The 16,770-nt window shown below is 56.6% G+C and overlaps 1 protein-coding gene and 1 non-coding gene across 4 annotated transcripts in view; both read left to right on the top strand.

Moving 5' to 3' along the window:
• LOC147086731 (ubiquitin-like modifier-activating enzyme 1) overlaps nucleotides 1-16,770 on the top strand; it is a 62,165-nt gene that overhangs the window by 23,164 nt on the left and 22,231 nt on the right. For all 3 annotated transcript variants that reach the window (XM_085978906.1, XM_085978904.1, XM_085978905.1), the window contains exons 6-16: nucleotides 1,323-1,429; nucleotides 2,663-2,753; nucleotides 2,874-3,006; nucleotides 3,992-4,089; nucleotides 7,144-7,290; nucleotides 8,358-8,534; nucleotides 10,305-10,412; nucleotides 12,262-12,342; nucleotides 13,628-13,783; nucleotides 14,924-15,089; nucleotides 16,470-16,666. In XM_085978906.1, the coding sequence (XP_085835032.1) occupies nucleotides 1,323-1,429; nucleotides 2,663-2,753; nucleotides 2,874-3,006; nucleotides 3,992-4,089; nucleotides 7,144-7,290; nucleotides 8,358-8,534; nucleotides 10,305-10,412; nucleotides 12,262-12,342; nucleotides 13,628-13,783; nucleotides 14,924-15,089; nucleotides 16,470-16,666 (1,461 nt within the window). The remainder of the gene's footprint in view (nucleotides 1-1,322; nucleotides 1,430-2,662; nucleotides 2,754-2,873; nucleotides 3,007-3,991; nucleotides 4,090-7,143; nucleotides 7,291-8,357; nucleotides 8,535-10,304; nucleotides 10,413-12,261; nucleotides 12,343-13,627; nucleotides 13,784-14,923; nucleotides 15,090-16,469; nucleotides 16,667-16,770) is intronic.
• On the top strand, nucleotides 11,331-11,462 carry LOC147086732 (small nucleolar RNA SNORA71). The gene has a single exon (XR_015075755.1). It is a non-coding gene; the product is annotated as a small nucleolar RNA SNORA71 (small nucleolar RNA).

The raw sequence follows: 16,770 nt of genomic DNA, 5'->3' as shown, positions 1-16,770 counted from the left end.
CGGGAACATCTTTCCTGCATCTAGTCTGTCCAGTCCTGTTAGAATTTTATAAGTTTCAATGAGATCCCCTCTCATTCTTCTAAACTCCAGCGAGTATAAGCCCAATCGACCCAATCTCTCCTCGTACGTCATTCCTGCCATCCCAGGTATCAGCCTGGTGAATCTTCGCTGCACTCCCTCCATGGCAAGAACATCCTTCCTCAGATAAGGCGACCAAAACTGCACACAATACTCAAGGTGTGGTCTCACCAAGGCCCTGTACAACTGCAGCAAGACATCCTTGTTCCTGTACTTGAACCCTCTCGCTACGAAGGCCAACATACCATTTACCTTCTTAACCGCCTGCTGCACCTGCATGCTTACCTTCAGCGACTGGTGCACAAGGACACCCAGGTCTCGTTGCACTTCCCCTTCTCCCAATCTATTGCCGTTCAGATAATAATCTATCTTCCTGTTTTTACCACCGAAGTGGATAACCTTGCATTTATCCACATTATACTGCATTTGCCCAATCACCCAACCTGTCCAAATCATACTGGACTCCCTTGATTCCCCGAGAGTCCAAAAATCTCTCGATCTTGGCCTTGAATATACTCAACGACTGAGCCTCCACAGCCCTCTGGGGTGGAGAATTCCAAAGATTCGCCGCCATCTGAGTGAAGAAATTCCTCCTCATCTCAGTTCGAAATGGCCGACCCCTTATCCCGAGACTGTTACCCCTGGTTCTAGACTCTCCAGCCAGGGGGGAAACGGCCTCTCAGCATCGACCCTGTCAATCCCCCTCAGAATCTTGTATGTTTCAAAGAGATCGCCTCTCCTCCTTCTAAACTCCAGAGAGTAGAGGTGGTAGGCAGAGGGAGGCAGCCCACAGTCATACTGTGCATCGCACCGCGGTGGGAGCACGGCAATTATGAGGGGGTGCGCGAGGGTCCCGGTGGAGAATGTGTGGGGTTGGGGGGGGAAGAGAGATTTGCAACTGACGAGGAGCAGTTTCGGCCCAGCCACGATGCCCTCCACGGTCCAGAGACCCGCCACGTTTGCGGTCCCGTCTTCCCCTCCCCCCAATATCGTAGGGCGACGGTGTCCCCAGTACCGGGGGGGGGGGGGGGGGGGAGCGAGTGCGGAAGCGGGGGTATACAGTACAGCCGCAGCCTCCTGTGCTGTCTGGTGGCCAGAGTCTCGTTTCAATTCATGCACCAACCGTCGTGCATTGGCTCCATCTTGCTGTGTGGGCCGGGATTCTCGCTTGGAGTAAGCGTGCAGCGCGGCCGGGGTCTGACAATAAAGCAAACCCGTATCCGTTCTTTTTTTTTTCCCCGAAGGTGGTGGTGCTCACCAACTCTCCCCTGGAGGAGCAGCTGAGGGTTGGAGAATTCTGCCATTGTCGAGGAATCAAGTTCATCGTGGCAGACACAAAGGGGCTGTTCGGGTGAGTGAGTGAGCGAGCCGCACGGCGCCCGAGGCCACGCGACACATCACAGAAAGACTTGCATTTCCGTAGGCGCCTTTCAGAAGAACGCCATTCAGCCCCCCGAGCCTGTTCCGCCATTCAGTGAGATCAGGGCTGATCTGTAACCCGACTCCATCCACCCCGCCTTATGCCCGTTATCCCTTAATACCTTTGGTTAACAAAAATCGATCAATCTCCGATTTAAAATGAACAATTGACCCCCGGCATCAATTGCCGTTTGCGGAAGAGAGTTCCAAACTTCTACCACCCTTTGTGTGTCGAAGTGTTTCCTAACCTCACTCAAAGGTCTGGCTCTAATTTTTAGACTATGTCCCCTAGTCCTGGACTCCCCCAACCAGCGGAAATAGTTTCTCTCCACCCTATCAGTTCCCCTTAATATCTTAAAAACTTCAATCAAATCACCCCTTAGCCTTCTAAATTCCGGGGAATACAACCCTAGTTTGTGTAATTTTCACAACCTCAGGACGTCCCAAAGTGCTTCGCAACCTTTTGAAGTGTGGTCACTGTTGTAATGTAGGAAACGCGGCAGCCAATTTGTGCTCCCACAAACAGCTGATGTGATAATGACCTGATCGTCCGTTTTTAGTGATGTTGATTGAGGGATAAATATTGGCCCGGGACTCCGGGGAGAACTCCCCCCTGCTCTTCGAAATAGTGGCCGTGGGATCTTCTATGTCCACCTGAGAGGGTAGATGCAGCCTCTGGCTAAAGTCTGATCCGAAAGATGGCCCCTCCGACAGTGCGGGGCTCCCTCAGTACCGCCCCTCCGACAGTGCGGGGCTCCCTCAGTACCGCCCCTCCGACAGTGCGGCGCTCCCTCAGTACCGCCCCTCCGGCAGTGCGGCGCTCCCTCAGTACCGCCCCTCCGACAGTGCGGCGCTCCCTCAGTACCGCCCCTCCGACAGTGCGGCGCTCCCTCAGTACCGCCCCTCCGGCTGTGCGGCGCTCCCTCAGTACCGCCCCTCCGACAGTGCGGCGCTCCCTCAGCACCGCCCCTCCGGCAGTGCGGCGCTCCCTCAGTACCGCCCCTCCGACAGTGCGGCGCTCCCTCAGTACCGCCCCTCCGGCAGTGCGGCGCTCCCTCAGCACCGCCCCTCCGGCAGTGCGGCGCTCCCTCAGTACTGCCCCTCCGACTTGCAGCAGCGCGCCAGCTCCGTTACTCAACCCCTGCCCGCGTTTGTCCCCCTGCAGGCAACTGTTCTGCGACTTTGGCGAAGAGATGATCGTATTGGACACGAACGGGGAGCAGCTGCTGAACGCCATGATCTCAATGATCACAAAGGTAAGTGCCGTGCTGCCACCGTCGTCCTCCCTCGCTCCCGTAACCGACAGCTTTTAAACCCCTCCCTCCTCCCCTCGCTCGGTTTGCGTGAGGTGACGGCGCTGTGTGTGTGTGTTTCAGGACAATCCCGGCGTGGTGACCTGTCTGGATGAAGCCCGGCACGGCTTCGAGAGCGGCGACTTTGTGACGTTCACGGAAGTCCAAGGAATGAAGGAGCTGAACGATTGCGATCCGGTGGAAATCAAAGTGCTCGGTTGGTATTTCTGATGTGTTGGGTGGTGATGTGGGACGGCCCTTCTGCGCTCTGTTGTATAAGTTAAAAGAATTTCTCTCTCTGCTGTGTAAGGCCAGTACCCTCCGTCAGTCTCTCTCTACCCGAAGTCAAACTATCTTTGCCCAGCCCTTTAGAGACGTGGCCACTCTCCCTGCCCCGTGCACCCTGCGACTGAAAGCCAGCCTCGCTCTGCAGTCTTCCCCCGTTTCCCTACGCCACGGCCTCCGACTTGCCCCTTCCCCCTTCAGTCTTGTTTAAAAAAAAATTAAAAATGCAGTAGCTTTTGCTAATGCCCGTTGACTCAATTTTCTCTGGGGAGCATATCGAGTGTGGGAAACCTTTTGGCGGTTGTTGAATGGTAAACATTCACACTACCACCACCCCCACCTGGGTCGAGGTGCAGCCGTGAGCTCTTGAAGCCTGTCTCGGCAGCTGGTGAACTGAGACTGACCCTCTGACTGCTGTGAGGCTGCTCGCCGTCCTCTTGTCCTCCCAGCTTCCGACAGTTTAACATAAAGAGGAGCAGGAGGAGGCCGTGCGGCCCCTCGAGCCTGCTCCGCCGTTCAATAAGATCACGGCTGATCTTCGACCTCAACTCCACTTTCCCGCCCGATCCCCATATTCCTCGATTCCCCGAGAGTCCAAAAATCTCTCGATCTCGGCCTTGAATATACTCAACGACTGAGCCTCCACAGCCCTCTGGGGGAGAGAATTCCACAGGTTCACCACCCTCTGGGTGAAGAAATTCCTGCTCATCTCAGTCCTAAATGGCCGACCCCTTATCCTGAGACTGTGACCCCTGGTTCTAGACTCTCCAGCCAGGGGGGAAACAGCCTCTCAGCATCTACCCTGTCAATCCCCCTCAGAATCTTGTATGTTTCAATGAGATCGCCTCTCATTCTTCTAAACCCCAGCGCGTATAAGCCCAATCTGCTCAATCTTCACCTCTTCCCCTTTTTTGCAGGTCCGTACACGTTTAGTATCTGTGATACTTCAGCCTTCTCCGACTACGTCCGCGGAGGGATCGTGTCTCAAGTCAAAATGGCCAAGAAGCTGAGCTTTGTAAGTACAAAGAAAGACGGACTCCCATCTCTCCAGCACCTCAGGGCGTCCCGAAGCACTTCACAGCCAATAAAGTACTGTTTTTGGAGTATGGTCACTGTTGTAATGTGGGAAACGCGGCAGCCAATTTGCGCACAGCAAGCTCCCACAAACAGCAATGTGATAATGACCAGATCACCTGTTTTTAGTGATGTTGGTTGAGGGATAAATATTGGCCCCAGGACACCGGGGAGAATTCAGTGCGGCGCTCCCTCAGCACCGCCCCTCCGACAGTGCGGCGCTCTCTTGGTACCGCACCGCCCCTCCGACAGTGCGGCGCTCCCTGGGCACCGCACCGCCCCTCAGACAGTGCGGCGCTCTCTCGGTACCGCACCGCCCCTCCGACAGTGCGGCGCTCCCTGGGCACCGCACCGCCCCTCCGACAGTGCGGCGCTCTCTCGGTACCGCACCACACCGCCCCTCCGACAGTGTGGCGCTCTCGGTACCGCACCGCCCCTCCGACAGTGCGGCGCTCCCTGGGCACCGCACCGCCCCTCCGACAGTGCGGCGCTCCCTGGGCACCGCACCGCCCCTCCGACAGTGCGGCGCTCTCTCGGTACCGCACCGCACCGCCCCTCCGACAGTGCGGTGCTCTCTTGGTACCGCACCACCCCTCCGACAGTGCGGCGCTCCCTGGGCACCGCACCGCCCCTCGACAGTGCGGCTCCCTGGGCACCGCACCGCCCCTCCGACAGTGCGGCGCTCCCTGGGCACCGCACCGCCCCTCGACAGTGCGGCTCCCTGGGCACCGCACCGCCCCTCCGACAGTGCGGCGCTCCCTGGGCACCGCACCGCCCCTCCGACAGTGCGGCGCGCCAGGTTTTTTGTGCTCCCGTCTTGCGGGGCATTTGATCCCACAGCCTTCTGACTCAAAACGGGAAGAGCAGCTGAACTCCGAAGTGAATTCCCCCCCTCCCCAGTCCTGTCCCTGATGCCTGGAGGCAATCTGACGTCTGCCTTCTGTTTTGAATGGGGAACTGTCCTGTGCGAGTGGACTGTGGTCGTAATGTGTTTGGGAAGCTTCATGGTGTCTCTTCAGTCGTGCGCCTGCGGAGCCCTCTGCCCTTCTTCAGTGAAATCACGGCACTGCGGGCAAGGGCGACAGAGGGGAGGCTCACCCCCCCCCCCCCCCCCCGGTCTCTCTGTCGGCTCCGTGATTCCACTTTCCCCGGCGAGCTGTACCCGGCCTCCAGTCAGTGAGGCCTTGCCCATTCCTGTCACTGGCCCCTGCTGAGATTTTCAGCCTTGCCTCCCGTGCCTGAGCGCCGTATATCGCACTCCCGCTGGTTTGTGATCGTGTCTCGTGCTGCTGTGTGTCCAATGAGCTGAGCTTCCTTCCATTGGTAATTGTGAGGGGGTAGGTGGGTGTGGAACTGACCCCTTCTCCACTCGGCCCTTTGCTGCACCCCATTGAATGTTGGCCTTTATTGCAAGGAGTATGGAGTATAAAAGTCGGGAAGTCTTGCTACAACTGTACAGGGCGTTGGTGAGACCGCACCTGGAGTACTGCGTACAGTTTTGGTCTCCTTATGGAAGGATATACTTGCCTTGGAGGCAGTTCAGAGAAGGTTCACGGGGTTGATTCCTGGGATGAAGGGTTGACGTATGAAGAAAGGTTGGGCCGATACTCGGGAGTTTAGAAGAATGAGAGGGGATCTTATTGAAACATAAAATTCGGAAGGGGCTCAACAGGGTAGGTGCAGAGAGGATGTTTCCCCTCGGGGAATCTAGAACTAGGCATAGTTTCAGGATAAGGGGTCGGCCATTGAAAACGGAGATGGGGAGGAATTTCTGGCAGTAAGAGCTGGTTCTTTGTCGCACTGTCTCTCTTCACACCCACTGTTCTGCGCCTGTCATTAATCAAAGATCCCTTCACTGATTCTCCCCTCAGTGAGCAATGAGTCTTGCTGCAATTGTACAGGGCTTTAGTGAGACCATGCCTTGAGAATTGTGCACAGTTTTGGTCTCAACTGAGGAAGGATATACTTGCCATAGAGGGAATGCAACGAAGGTTCACCAGACTGGTTCCTGGGATGAGAGGGGTTGTCCTATGAGGAGAGATTGAGTAGATTGGGCCGATACTCATTGGAGTTTAGAAGAGTGAGAGGTGATCTTATTGAAACATAAGATTCTGAGGGGGATTGACAGGGTAGATGCGAGACGAGGTTTCCCCTCGTGGGGTATCTAGAACTAGGGGTCACAGTCTCAGAATAAGGGGGCACCCATTTAGAACTGAGATGAGGAGGAATTTCTTCTGAGGGTCGTGAATCTTTGGCATTCTCTACCCCAGAGGGCTGTGGAGGCTGGGTCATTGAATATATTCAAGGCCGAGCTGGACAGATACTTGAACTACAAGGCAGTTGAGGGGTGTGGGGGGGAGAGCGAGAAAATGGAGTTGAGGCCAAGATTGGATCAGCCATGATCTTATTGAATGGTGGAGCAGGCTCGAGGGGCCCGATTGGCCGACTCCCGCCCCTGTTTCTTATGTGCCGAGTACAGTTTCACGTCCTCGCGATGTTCCCAAAGCAGCTCATAGCCAACGGGTTACTTTTGAGGTGCAGCCACTCCGGTGGCGCAATACAGCAGCCAATTTGTGCACAGCAAGCTCCCGCAAAGTGCAACGCGATAAACCAGTGAATTGGTTTTGGGGGGTGGTGGTGGTGCGAGAGGGGAATGTGGGCCCCAGGACCCCTGGGAGAACTCTCTGTGCCGTGGGGGGGGCTTTTAACGCTCTCCCTGGTTCGTGGGGGGTGGGCACCTCGGTTTAATTGCTCTCTACCGCAGCGGGAGTGCCGGCCGAAATTCTGGGCCGGGCTCCAACCCGCGAGCTTCTGACTCGGGCGAGGCTGACGTTGTATAACCAGCGGGGTGGGGGCGGTGGGGGAAGTTGTCGCTGGGCCTGAGCAGTGGTTTCTGGCGTGCAGTGCTCGCAGCTGGGAGCGTCGCTGTACGGGTTTCTTTTCCCTGTGGTGCTGTTAACCTGCATCTTTTTGCTTTTTCCCCCTCCCTCCCCAGAAACCCTTGAGGGCATCGCTGGCTGATCCGGACATTCTGACTACAGACTTTGCCAAGTTTGAACATCCCGCGCAGCTGCACGTCGCCTTTCAGGCCCTGCACAAGTTCGTGAAGAAAAACTCCCACCTGCCTAGGCCCAGACATCAGGTGCGGGCACTGTGGCGATCCCGAGGGCGTGGGCTGGCGACCAGCCTGGCATATGGGCCAGCTTGACTCGGGGAGGGGCGAGGGCGAGTACCTGCGAGGGACGGGATGGGCGTCGGGGGGTGAGCAAAGGTCGGGGTGGGGTTCAGTGAGGGACAGGTCACGGACAAGTGCCTGGCGTTTGGAGTGTTAACCCAGACCCAAGATCTCTGGTGGAACTCCGTGTGCATGGCATCTAGTCCGTTCGACTCCCCCCATTTCTCGATCGCAGCCTGATTAGTTTTTAACGGTGCTGGTTTATCTGGAGTTGACCTCCTTCCAGTCCTTCTCATTGTAATCTCTGTTAAAAGGCAGGCGAGTTTTTAAATTTTTTAAAAAAATCTACGTTCCTGGGATGTGGGCGTCGCTGGAAAGGCCCAGCATTTATTACCCATCCCCTAATCGCCCTTGAGAAGGTGGTGGTGAGCCGCCTTCTTGAACCGCTGCAGTCCCGTGTGGTGAAGGTGCTCCCACAGCGCTGTTAGGGAGGGAGTTCCAGGATTTTGACCCAGCGACGATGAAGGAACGGCCGATATATTTCCAAGTCGGGATGGTGTGTGAGACTCAGAGGGGAACTTGGAGGTGGTGGTGTTCCCATGCGCCTGCTGCCCTCGTCCTTCTGGGTGGAAGAGGTCGCGGGTTTGGGAGGTGTTGCCGAAGAAGCCTTGGCGAGTTGCTGCAGTGCATCTTGTAGATGGTCCACACTGCAGCCACGGTGCGCCGGTGGTGGAGGGAGTGAATGTTTAAGGTGGTGGACGGGGTGCCGATCAAGCGGGCTGCTTTGTCCTGGATGGTGTCGAGTTTCTCGAGCGTTGTTGGAGCTGCACTCATCCAGGCAAGTGGAGAGCGTTCCATCACACTCCTGACTTGTGCCTTGCAGATGGTGGGAAGGCTTTGGGGAGTCGGGAGGTGAGAACATGTCTTGTAGACGGTACACACTGTGGCTGGGTGTGCGGGCGGGCAATGAGCCGTGGTCGGATGGTGCATTTACCCGGTCAGCGTAAATCATCTTTTTTCCCCTTCTCCCCCAGGCGGACGCCGACGAGCTGGTGAATCTGACCAAGGGGGTGAACGAGCAGGCCACACCCTGCAGCCGGCTGGAGCGGCTGGACGAGTCGCTGATCAGGAAGCTATCCTACGTGGCGGCCGGCGATCTGGCCCCCGTCAACGCCTTCATCGGCGGGGTGGCGGCGCAGGAAGTGATGAAGGTACCGCGAAGCATCCCCTACCCCGGCGTGGCAGAGCCTAGAGAGGGCGGGGGGGGGGCGCGTTGGTGAACGGGGCCCCGGGTGGCGTGATTTCCCCCCCCCCCCCCCCCACAAACCTTGCATTCGAAAGTGATCGCCTGGTCATTGATAGCTGCAGGAACAGCATTCCGTAAGAGATTCCCGTGTTCGCTGGGATGCACACGGTTCCCAGCGAGCCTCGTTGCTTTCTGACATTTTCCGGCAAAGCGAAGCGTTCGTTTGCCCGGTTCCGCGCAGCGTAAAATCAGCCGTCACTCTGCTCTATCTACCTCGTGTTGTGCTGTCGGTCCCGCCCATTGTTTGGTCGCGGGGGTGGGTGAGAGTTGGCACTTCAGCCCCGTGGGATTAACAGCTTGTTTGCCCCCCCCCCGACCTGTAATCGCAGCGAGGATAAGCTCCACGGCCTCTCTTCTCCCCGAAGAAAACGCTCTTCTCTTCTTGCCACTCCCTTCCCGGGGGTCCTCCAGGGGGATTCGGAGGTGTAATGGTTGGTCCAGCCCAGCTTCAGGATCGTCCTGCACACACGGAGCCCCGGGAGAGAGAGGGAGGGTCGGGGGGGGGGGGGCGTGGGCCCGCGGTTTCGTCTCTGATCTGTGTGCAGGGGGTTGGTGATGTGACAAGGCAGCCAGGGTTCCTGGTCACTTTGGAGTGCCGCCGACTGGCATCTGTCTGTCTCTCTGTTCCAGCATTGTTCGGAGGACAGGATCTGGTCCACGGTGTTGCCACCCTGCGAGTGAAGAATAGTCATTTGGTTGCGGTACAAAACAGGCCCTTGTGGTTGTGTACCCAGTAACGCTCCGCACCATCAGGAAGGGGAGAGTTCGAGCACAGCCTGACCGGTTATAGTGGTGCATCAGCAACTCTTCAAACTGAGATATAGAAGATAGGAGCAGGAGGAGGCCATTTGGCCCCTCGAGCCTGCTCCGCCATTCAATGCGATCATGGCTGATCATCCAAACTCAGTACCCTGTCCCTGCCTTCTCCCCATATCCCTTGATCCCTTTAGCCTTAAGAAATATATCCAACTCCTTCTTAAGTATATTTAATGAATTGGCCTCAACTGCCTTCTGTGGTAGAGAATTCCACAGGTTCACCACTCTCTGGGTGAAGAAATTCCTCCTCATCTCAGTCCTAAATGGCTTACCCCTTATCCTTAGACTGTGACCCCTGGTTCTGGACTCCCCGACCATCGGGAACATCCTTCCTGCATCTAGTCTGTCCAGTCCTGTTAGAATTTTATAAGTTTCAATGAGATCCCCTCTCATTCTTCTGAACTCTACCGAATATAAGCCCATTCGACCCAATCTCTCCTCGTACGTCATTCCTGCCATCCCAGGTATCAGTCTGGTGAATCTTCGCTGCACTCCCTCCATGGCAAGAACATCCCTCCTCAGATAAGGCGACCAAAACTGCACACAATACTCCAGGGGTGGTCTCACCAAGGCCCCTGTACAACTGCAGCAAGTCATCCTTGCTCCTGTACTCGAACCCTCTCGCTACGAAGGCCAACATACCATTTGCCGCCTTTAACCGCCTGCTGCATCTGCATGCTTACCTTCAGCGACTGGTGCACAAGGACACCCAGGTGCAGCGATGGCAGGTTACAGGGGGGAAAATTGGGATTCGTTCTGCATCTGGCCCTTTGTGACGTCGGCCTGCTTTCCGCTCGCCAACCCGCGTGTGTGTGTGTGTCTCGCCCGTGCTGATGACGCCTCCCTCTTCCCGTTTCAGTCTTGCACCGGCAAGTTCACGCCCATCATGCAGTGGCTGTACTTTGACTCGCTGGAAACCCTGCCCGAGGAGAACGAGGCATCGCTCACCGCCGAAACCTGCAGCTTCGTAAGTATCGGCCAGATCGCGCCGCGCTTCGCGACGGCTGGATCGGGAGCAGCTGTGAGGGGGGGTGGAGTCCGTGTGTCGGTTGTCTCGAAGCGGGAGTGGTTCTATTAAGCAGTGAAATCGGGAATAAAATGGCAGGGAGAGCACAGGAAACTTTTTTTTATCCGGGACCGGCGTGGCGCCGGTTTATCAAAAAGTCCGGATTGCAGAGAGGTATAGTAAAAGGTACAAGGGCTCCGTACACAGCAACAAATCCAGGCTTCCCTGTTGCTTAGCAACAGGTGCAGGAACCCCGGCCACAGACCAAGCATCCCTGTTGCTTAGCAACAAGTGCAGGAACCCCGATTACAGAGCCACAGATCCAGGAACGGCCACTAATATGAAGTAAAGCTTACCTGAACCTACTCCTGAATTTTGCTGGTTAACAGAGATATCCGGTTATTTAGCTGCCGGTAAATCGAGAGTTTCCTGTAGTTGTAATTAAGTCCTGTGCTCTCTGTTAGTCGGGAACAATGTTCCCTTTAAGCTGTGCGGCCGTCTGCTGCTCCCGCGCAGGCCGCTTGACGGCTGCACAATGGGGAAACCTGCACGTGGCGCAGGAATTTGGTTGTGCCAGGTAATCGATTTGTAATCTGCCATTGGGCCTCCCGCTCGGCACCAGAGGCCTGGTGCTGTTTGAGAGTCAGTCCCCGGCCCCAGGACAGCGTCGAGCAGCACAACAAACAGTCGTCAAGCTCCCGACCAGCGTCTGGGGAGATGTCGGAGCGCTGGGTGGGGTGGGGTCAGGAGACCAACACAACCCCGGGTACTGAACTACCTGTGGGGTGAAGCCGGCTAGAATGTGCTCTTTGGGCAGTGGGCGGGCGGGCGGAGGTTGGTATTTTCTGTCTCTGGTCGGGCTGGTACTCGCGGCGGGGACCCTGCATTCGAAAGTGACTCTGGCACTGTCCCGTGGCCTGGTCATTGATGCTGCAGGAATAGTAACACAAAGGTTTATTCCCGTGTTTCCTGGGGGGTGTGGTTTCCAGGAAACCTCGTTACCTTTGGACACAGGTTGGGCGGAGCTTGCATGCGCGCCCACGTTTTAGCCCGCCCGCTTCCGGGACCTCGTCACCCCGGCGGGACAGCGATCTTCTGCGGGAACTCCCAGTCCGCTCTGCGCTGCGCCCGGTCTGAGCTTTGAGGGCGAGTCACCTCGGACATCAGGCGACTGTGGGAGGGAATCTGAGGTACGTGATGAGATGTGGGATAGAAAGTTCGATTCCCGAACAGGACTTAAAACTAATCAGGGGAATTCTGGAGAGGGGGCTGTTTTCTCCAGCGCCCTTCACCACCTCGGGACGTCCCAAAGCGCTTCACAGCCACTTTTTTGAAGTGTGGTCACTGTCGTAATGTAGGAAACGCGGCAGCCATTTTGCACACAGCAAGCACCCACAAACAGCGATGTGGTAATGACCGGATGAATTGTTTTAGTGCTGTTGGTTTTAGGGTAAATATTGGCTCTGGAACTCTTCCAATAGTGGCCGTGGTTTCTTTTACACCCACCTGAGAGGGCAGACACGGGGCCTCGGTTCAACGGCCCCTTCCGACAGTGCGCCGCTCCCTTGGCGCTGGCGTCGGGAGTGTTGGCTCGAACCCACGACCGTCTGACTCGGAGGGGAGAGCGCGAGCCCCAGTGGGCAGACCCGGGAGCGGGTGGTGGTTCAGACAGTCGGTGGGGCTGTTGGCTCGTTCTGGATGGACCGGCTGAGCGGTCTCCCCCCCCCCCCCCCCCCCCCCTCCTCCGAGCCTGGCGTGTTAGAAAGTCGCTGGTCACCTTGTTCCTTTTTTCCCCCTTTTTCTTTTGTAGAGAAACTGCCGTTATGATGGGCAGATTGCGGTGTTTGGCGCTGCCATGCAGGAGAGACTCGCCAAGCTGAAGTATTTTCTGGTAAGGACACGCGGGTCGACCCCGCAGAATTGGGACAGTGGGGGGGTGGGGAGAGGGGGTGGAATGCAGCCTGACCCCTCCAGTGGGTGGGTGGGCGGCAATCTGGGCAGCTGGCCGGCTTGCGCGTCCTCGTGTTCGCTTTCAGACACGTCGGGGGCCGCAGTCCCGTGTTCAGCTCGGGAACTGGCCCCCAGAAGCAGCAGCAAGAGAGCCACGTCCTCGGTATTGGAGCCACCAGTCGAAGGCACCCTATTGGTGTTAGCGGCCACCTTCCCTAATCTGGAAACAGTTGAATCATAGAATGATACAGCACAGGAGGAGGCCATTCGGCCCATCGTGCCTGTGCCGGCTCTTTGAACGAGCTCTCCAATTCGTCCCACTCCCCCCTGCTCTTTCCCCACAGCCCGGCACATTTTTCCCCTTCAAGTATTTCTCCAATTCCCCCTTTTGAAAGTTACTATTGAATCTGCTCCCACCGCCCTTTCAGGCAGCGCGTTCCAGATCACAACAACTCACTGCGTTAAAAACATTCTCCTCATCTCCCCTCTGGTTCTTTTACCGATTATCTTCAATCTGTGTCCTCTGGTTACCGACCCTCCTGCCACTGGAAACAGTTTCTCCTTATTTACTCCATCAAAACCCTTCATGATTTTGAACGCCTCTATTAAATCTCCTCTTAACCTTCTCTGCTCGAAGGAGAACAACCCCAGCTTCTCCAGTCTCTCCACATCACTGAAGTCCCTCATCCCTGGTACCATTCTGGTCAATCTCCCCTTAACCTTCTCTGCTCTAAGGAGAACAATCCCAGCCTCTCCAGTCTCTCCACATCACTGAAGTCCCTCATCCCTGGTACCATTCTGTCAATCTCCTCTGCACCCTCTCCAAGGCCTTGACGTCCTTGCGAAAGTGAATTGGTCTCAGTAAAAGTGACCACGAAACTGTCGGATCGTCGTAAAAAAAACCAACTGATTTACTAATGTCCTCTTTCGGGACGGAAAACTGTGGCCCTTACCCGGTCTGGGCCTGTACGTGACTCCAGTCCCACAGCAACTTGGCTGACTAACTGCCCTCTGAAATGGGCTAAGTTGTATTCAAACCGCTAACCGTTCAAGAAGGTCCACCATCGCTTCCTCGGGCAACTAGGGATGGGCAATAAACGCCAGCCTCGTCAGCAACGCCCACAAGGGAGGGGTGCGGAGTTGGGGAGGGGACGGGGTTGGATATCTGTAGCCGAGCGTCTCGCGGAGTATCTGTGACTGATCGATCTCTCTCTGGGTCTGCGTAGGTCGGCGCCGGAGCCATCGGCTGTGAGCTGCTGAAGAACTTTGCCATGATCGGCCTGGCCTGCGGCGAGGGAGGGGAGCTCACCGTCACCGACATGGACACCATCGAGAAGTCCAACCTCAACCGGCAGTTCCTCTTCAGGCCGTGGGACGTGACTGTAAGTGCGGGGGTTCGACTAGACGGGCGGCCTCGGTGGCCGTGGATTAGGGAGAGTGGAGGATAAGCCTTCGCTGGGCTCGGCCCCCAATCATCGATTGAATGCTTGGGGTATCTGTGGCCGTGTACCCCACCAGGAGTCGGGGGTCTTCGGAGAGAGGAGGTTCCACCATCACGGAAACTAGCTGTTGAGCAAAGGCACTGGTTGTGGACCGGAATGGGACCGGATCGAAAAATACCGGGGCTAAAAGGGTTAAATCCCGAGGACCTGTTGCACAGACTGGGCTTGTGTTCCCTCGAGTGTAGAAGATTAAGGGGGGATCTGATCGAGGTGTTTGAGATGATTAAAGGATTCGATCGAGAGAGAAACTATTTCCTCTGGTGGGGGGAGTCCAGAACAAGGGGGCAGAACCTTCAAATTAGAGCCAGGCCGTTCAGGGGTGATGTCAGGAAGCACTTCTTCACACAAAGGCTGGTGGAAATCTGGAACTCTACCCCAAAGAGCTGTCGAGGCTGGGGGTCAATTGGAGCTTTCAAATCTGAGATTTCTGTTGGCTAACAGTATTAAGGGTTATGTAACCAAGGTGGGTAGATGGAGTTAAGATACAAATCAGCAGTGATCTCATTGAATGGTGGAACAGGCTAGAGGGGCTGAACGGCCTCCTCCTGTTCATAATGTAACAGGCTCGAGGGGGCTGAATGGCCTCCTCCTGTTCCTAATGTAACAGGCTCGAGGGGACTGAACGGCCTCCTCCTGTTGCTAATGTAACAGGCTTGAGGGGGCTGAACGGCCTCCTCCTGTTCCTAATGTAACAGGCTCGAGGGGCTGAACGGCCTCCTCCTGTTCCTAATGTAACAGGCTCGAGGGGCTGAACGGCCTCCTCCTGTTCCTGTGTAACAGGCTCGAGGGGGCTGAACGGCCTCCTCCTGTTCCTAATGTAACAGGCTCGAGGGGGCTGAACCGCTTCCTCCTGTTCCTATGACCCCGGTGTAAGTTGGCACCTTCAGGCAGACTGGAGACTTTACTCCGCGGGCTGGACTCTGAACTCGGGGACTGGGGTGGAGGTGCGTTACAAGCCATTCCTGCCACTTGCTGCGCGCTAATGCCAAGTTTTCCTCTTTCTCCCCCCCACCTGCACAGAAAATGAAATCCGAGACAGCGGCTGCCGCGGTCAAGCAGATGAACCCCAACATGCGGGTCACCGCCCACCAGAACCGCGTGGGCCCCGACACCGAGAAGGTTTACGACGACGACTTCTTCGAAGCTCTGGACGGTGTGGCCAACGCCTTGGACAACGTCGATGCCAGTACGTGCCATGGCGCTCTCTTTCCAAACCCCGACCCAGCGCCATCGGCCCAGGAGGCTGTGGGAGCAGCTCCGCGGCCTTGGCCCCCCTTTGCTCGGGGACGGCCCTGGTGGTGGGCTCTGCCTTTTAAATTCCCTCCCCTTCACTCAACGGGGCACCCTGTGCAGTAAGAACTGAGCGGTTATACCCATCAGGAAAGTAGGACCTTTAGAATGAAGGGTCGCCCCTTTCGAACTGAGATGAGGAATTTCTTAGAGGGTCGTAAATCTGTGGAATTCTCTGCCCCCAGAGAGCCGTGGAGGCTGGGTCATTAAATACATTTTAAGGTGTGGAGATAGACAGATTTTTGCAAGATAAGGGAGTGAAGGGTTATGGGGAGCGGGCGGGGAAGTGGCTTTGAGCCTAAGATCAGCCATGATCTTATTGAATGGCGGAGCAGGCTCGAGGGGCCAAGTGGCCTATTCCTGCTCCGGTTTCTTATGAACGGCTGAACGAGCTGGGGCTCTTTCCTCTAGAAAGGAGAAGGCTGAGGGGTGACCTGATCGAGATCTTTAAAATTATGAAGGGGTTTCGATCGGGTAGACGTAGAGAAGATGTTTCCACTTGTGGGGGAGACCAGAACTAGGGGCCGTCAATATAAGAGAGTCACTAATAAATCCAATCGGGAATTCAGGAGAAACTTCTTTACCCAGAGAGTGGTGAGAATGTGGAACTCGCTCCCACAGGGAGTGGTCGAGGCAAATAGCGGAGATGCCTTTTAGGGGAAGCTGGATAAACACATGCGGGAGAAAGGAATAGAAGGATATGGTGATGGGGTGAGATGAAGAGGGGACGGGAGGAGGCTGGTGTGGAGCAGTAACACCGGCAAGGAGCAGAGGGGCCGAACGGCCTGTTTGTGTGCTGTGTATTCGGTGTGAGGCGCGCCGAGGAGCAGGCGGGAGATGGTGCCCCCCTCCTGCATTTGTCTGCTGCTGATTCCCCCCCCCCCCCCCCCCCCCTCCCAGTTACTGGAGGTTGACTGGTCGCAGGGAGGGGCGCGGGATCGGCGACTCGTGGACTGGGAGTGCGCAGGTGGCTCTAACCCAGCCGTGTTTGCAGGCAAACTGTCCAGGAGCTGTACTTTAAATGAGACATTACGGGGGGTGGGACACACCTCCTTCACTGGTAGTGGGCGAGAGCGGTGAAGCGGGCGGTAAAAAATGTGTGGAAGGAGGCAGAAGGAAATGGGTGAGGTCAGTCTCTGTTTTGAGGCTGATGTATTCTTTGGCATCTCTGCTGTCGACCTGGGTATCGCCCGACAAGAGGTCTGTGTGAGGTCTGCCCTGCTGACGCCTCGGGTTCCTGACACCGTGCTGTTTCCTCCTCCCCCCTCCTTTACAGGAATGTACATGGACAGGCGCTGTGTGTATTACCGCAAGCCCCTGTTGGAGTCAGGCACGCTGGGCACCAAGGGCAACGTGCAGGTCGTCATTCCTTTCCTGACCGAGTCGTACAGCTCCAGCCAGGACCCGCCGGAGAAGTCCATCCCCATCTGCACCCTCAAGAACTTCCCCAACGCCATCGAGCACACCTTGCAGGTCAGGTCTGGAGCCGCGCACGTGCGGGGCAGCGCGGTCGCGTGAAGGCGGGCGTCTTGTTTCATCCCCCGCGCAGTTTGAGTGCCAGGCGAGCGTTCTGAGCT

This window comes from Somniosus microcephalus, unplaced genomic scaffold (genome assembly GCF_052327205.1).
Source record: "Somniosus microcephalus isolate GS21.2 unplaced genomic scaffold, FLI_Smic_1.0 unresolved_chr7, whole genome shotgun sequence".
Lineage (NCBI taxonomy): Eukaryota > Metazoa > Chordata > Chondrichthyes > Squaliformes > Somniosidae > Somniosus > Somniosus microcephalus.
This window is presented reverse-complemented; position numbering and strand designations above follow the sequence as displayed.